The sequence below is a fragment of the Helianthus annuus genome, chromosome 16, assembly GCF_002127325.2.
Source record: "Helianthus annuus cultivar XRQ/B chromosome 16, HanXRQr2.0-SUNRISE, whole genome shotgun sequence".
NCBI classification, from domain to species: Eukaryota; Viridiplantae; Streptophyta; class Magnoliopsida; order Asterales; family Asteraceae; genus Helianthus; species Helianthus annuus.
The window spans coordinates 117538060-117542064 of NC_035448.2; the positions used below are offsets into that span (position 1 = coordinate 117538060).

The 4005-nt window shown below is 36.0% G+C and overlaps 1 protein-coding gene across 2 annotated transcripts; it reads left to right on the plus strand.

Moving 5' to 3' along the window:
• Positions 1–1066: 1066 nt before the first annotated feature.
• On the plus strand, positions 1067–3547 carry LOC110917596. Of its 2 annotated transcripts, XM_022162106.2 has the most exons (4): positions 1067–1160; positions 1885–2515; positions 2847–2967; positions 3057–3339. In XM_022162106.2, exons 2-4 carry the CDS (start codon positions 2206–2208, stop codon positions 3127–3129), a joined length of 504 nt encoding a protein of 167 aa, XP_022017798.1. In that variant the 5' UTR covers positions 1067–1160; positions 1885–2205; the 3' UTR covers positions 3130–3339. The 2 variants fall into 2 exon arrangements, 1 of the variants encoding a protein (XP_022017798.1); XR_004883676.1 differs by having other exon boundaries at positions 1885–2980; positions 3057–3547.
• Positions 3548–4005: the final 458 nt, after the last annotated feature.

The following is a 4005-nucleotide window of genomic DNA, read 5'->3' on the forward strand; positions in this document are numbered from 1 at the left end:
TTGTTGTTACGAGATTTCCTTTTTGGTATTATAATAAGCTTTCCATTTTCTTACTTGTATTTGGTTCAATCATGCAGGGAACTGAAAAACGTACATGTTAATCGATCATAACATGTTGATTGCTCATAGCGTTAACGGTCTTTGAAAATAGCTAGTTAGATAATTTTATGTAGAAATTTTGTAATGTAAATTAATGGTTTTTGTTTCATTTTGGTGTTCAATTTAATTAGTAACAACCTCCACCAAATTATGTTTTGTTCCTTCTTTGGCAATTTTTTCACAAAGGCTCCGGCATAGGCATTAGCGGCGATCAATGTTGCCGCTATTGAACATTCGCGGCATGTAATAATGGTGACATCATTAGCGGCCACATATGTCGCCAACATTGCTCGTAATCCGAGTAGTGACATGCACAATCGTAAATACTTATTTCTCTTTTGGTTATTTAGTCAGTTGTGTCTTTTCTAGACCTCTTTAATTCCCACGGTCGACAACCCTTATTGGTAAGCTTCATTGCCAGTGTTACATTATAGGAAACATACAACGCACTGGCGATGGGATCTCAGGCAAAGCTTTCTTTAATTCTTGTTTCTTTGCTTCTATTTTCTTTATCTTTTTTCAGAGTTATAGTTACTCGGTTTTGGCTTTTGCTTAAGCTTCCGAGATTTGGGTATGGAATGTATTGTGCTCTCCTCAATATATTCTTTTTATTGTGAGGTGGCATCACCTTTCTATTAAAATCATAATGCTTATAAGTTATCGGGACTTATATATATTAATGAACATCCACAAAATTAAGGGGTAAGTGATGAACAAGACTAAAACAAAATGTAAAATGGAGGGGGTAGAATAGAAAATTTCACACCATACCCATACCCACACACAACCATAAAAACCTAGTTTTCAACAATTCGACAGACGTATCTTTTTCAGCCAGTGCCGCCGTACACAACCCTAGCTGGTAACGATCATTAACAATCTTTTTTTGCTATTATTATTGTGACGAGATTTCCAGTTTTGTTTTTTCATAAGCTTTCGGTTTTCTTACTTGTATTCGGTTTAATCCTGCAGGGAACTGAAGAACGTACATGTTACTCGATCATAACATGTTGAGAATTCATAGGTTATAACAAGTATCCCGTGCAATCTGACTGCACATGGTAACGTTAAACTCTACATTTCTGAAATTTCAGTTCAACTACCTTTTAGATCTGTTGCAAATGACTATAGATTTTGTTGAGATGTTCATCTTCCTTCTGATTTTTCTGGAGCTTAATTTAATCCAAACAGACCACATTAGAGATCATTTTGTTTTCAGTAATATTATAGCTTTTACTTGTTTTTCTCTGCTGCTTTTAGAGTTTCGATTAATCACCTTTGCCGTCCATTTAAGATCTTCACCACCATTTCACAGTAGAATATATGTTAGCTTCTGTAGATGGTTGGTTTCTCTTGCGTGAATGCAGTGTTGGTTTTCTATGTTTGAATCCATAGATAGTTAAGTCGAAAGGGCTTGATTTTCCGGCGGGATTTTAGTTGATTGTTGAATACAACAGTGATTGATTTTCTAAAGATATGAAGATAGTTTGATAATTTTTGTATTGATTTTCTAAAGAAATGAGGATAGTTAGATAATCTTTATAAGTAAATCAGCAGTGTCAAAATATTTCATATCATGTCATAAGCAAATCAGTTGTCCTTAAAATAGTACATAAACATGATTAACCACTCTCTAGTTCATAGGTTTAACTCTAATACTGGTCTCTTATTTCATGTTTCCAATGCATTACCTGTATTTTAATTGAATGTAGATCTAACCAGTATTATGTCCAGCTATGCGTGTACGAAAAATTTGGTGCTTTATATATCTTTCTGTGTGTACAGGGGATATTCAACCTTTGCAATCATAAACCTTTGTTCAAGGTATCATGAGGCTGCGAAATGCTTGAAAGTCTTCCTGGGAAAGATTCTTGGAAAGCAAGCATGGGATACTTGATCCGCAAGACACAGTCTCCAGATTGCCTGAAAATGTACTTCAACATATCATGTCTTTTCTTCCGCCATTAGACAAAGATAATGTTCGTTTTCTATCGAGAGAATGGCGCCGACGAAATGCGCAAAACCAAACAGTGCTCTGGCTGACTAAGCAGCGGTTAAACGAGTTGGAATTTCCAAAGGTTTTGAATGATGAGTTCCACTCAGTAGATGATTAAATGCCTGGGGATGAGAAACCTGAAGCTTGTGAATTTTAAGCTATTAATTGTTCACTTGAACCGCTGTGGAAGCTTGAAGAATTTGTACCTCAACACACCAAATCTTAAAACTTTATACTTCCATGGACCGCGTGGCAAACCATGCACGATTGAGCTTATTAATTGCAAAAAGTTAATGAATTTGCATTTAGTTGGGGTTGCTATGAACACTACGATGTTCGTAAACTGCAACGAAAGTTTTCCGCTTCTTCAGATGTTGACACTTGCTGGCTGTGCTATGAGTGGATGTATTAACATCTCAAGTAATTCTCTCCACGAGTTATGGTTTATTGGATTCAATAAGCCCATGGGTCTCACCATTGATGCCCCAAACGTATCATCTTTCAAGTACAATGGCATAGCTCCTTATCAAAACATCAACTTACCCCGTGTTGCTATAGCTTATGTTGAGCTATATCCTAATCTGAACCAAAAGCGTGAATGTTATTTTAGAATGTGGCCCAATCAGTTATAATTCAAGATTCTAAAAGAAAAGATTGGGCATTTGATTTTAGAATGTGGCCCAATAAGTAGTACAATTTCCCGATATGAACATAGGGTTTTTTTAAGTTAGCGATTTATGTGTTGGTGTAGGGTGTGATGCAGCTGATGGGTTTTTAAGTGATTGGTGGGGGGTATTCTGGGACCATTATACTTCAAAGACACATGCTGATTCTAATGCTGGTCAGGATATATCCCGGAATCCTCTGCGCAGGTGATCATTAATGGTAATCGAGTTGATCTCTGCGCTTGTGTGCTTGTAGATTAATGTATATTGTATGTAATTGTGCATATGTTATGTAGGCTCAAGCTGATTTTCAGGGCCTGTCTCAAGCCCAGGCCCAGACTGAGATTCTGGCTCATGTGTGGACTTTAGACAACAATGGGATGTTAGGTTTGGATCCTTATGCTGGTACATTGGGACCAATATGGTACAAGAATACTATGCTAACAATGTGAACATGCTGAGTGAGCCTATGCTGACTTCTACATGGAATGATGATCAGTTTGCTGGAAAAGGAGGTCCCTGAAGGTCTAATCACAGGTGGCAGTAGAAAACAAAGTCAATGGTGGCTTTTACTGACACTAGTTTACTGGAAAAAGGAGCTCCCTGAAGGTCTAATCACTCTTGAAGATAATCCTTTCTTCTATCTCAACAATATGGTGTAATTGGTTCATGTCATTCAAAACTAGAAACAAGTGTAGACGGTGTTTGTTTTTACCGCGAATACAATTGGCAAACTTAAGTTTTCACCTCCTTAAAGCACTACTAGAAAACAGCCAGATTACGACAAGCATATTTGTAGCAAATCTGTGGAAAATTGGCCTTAGCTACATATTTGCGACAAAACAGGTTCGTGTGAAAAATACTTGTCGGAAAGTATGATTGCAACAAAACTACCACAAAATTTGCTACAACTTTCCGACAAATTACAACCATCGCAAGATTTTTCACAAAATTCTGACAATTTTTTTTAAAGCCTTTTCCACCATTTTTCGACAAATTTGTCACAAATCCCACTTTTAACATACTTTATAATAATTTAAGAAAACAATTAATTAAAAAACCATTTTCAACAAACTTCCTACATATTCTAAAAACTGTTTAGACAAATTTCCTACCAATTTTAGATTTTTTTGCGAGACGGTACCTACAAATTTCCTACAGAAATAAAGTTACCAGATTCCGACAAATTTGCGACATTTTTTTTAATATAATCAGATTTTCTTTTTTTTTTTTTTTTTTTGCAAA

Coding starts and splice junctions, on each gene's coding strand:
- LOC110917596 (XM_022162106.2), top strand. CDS start 2,206: ATGATTAAATGCCTGGGGATGAGAAACCTGAAGCTTGTGAATTTTAAG. Junction 2,516..2,846: donor TGGATGTATTAACATCTCAA/GTAATTCTCTCC, acceptor GTGTTGGTGTAG/GGTGTGATGCAGCTGATGGG. Junction 2,968..3,056: donor TCCCGGAATCCTCTGCGCAG/GTGATCATTAAT, acceptor TATGTTATGTAG/GCTCAAGCTGATTTTCAGGG.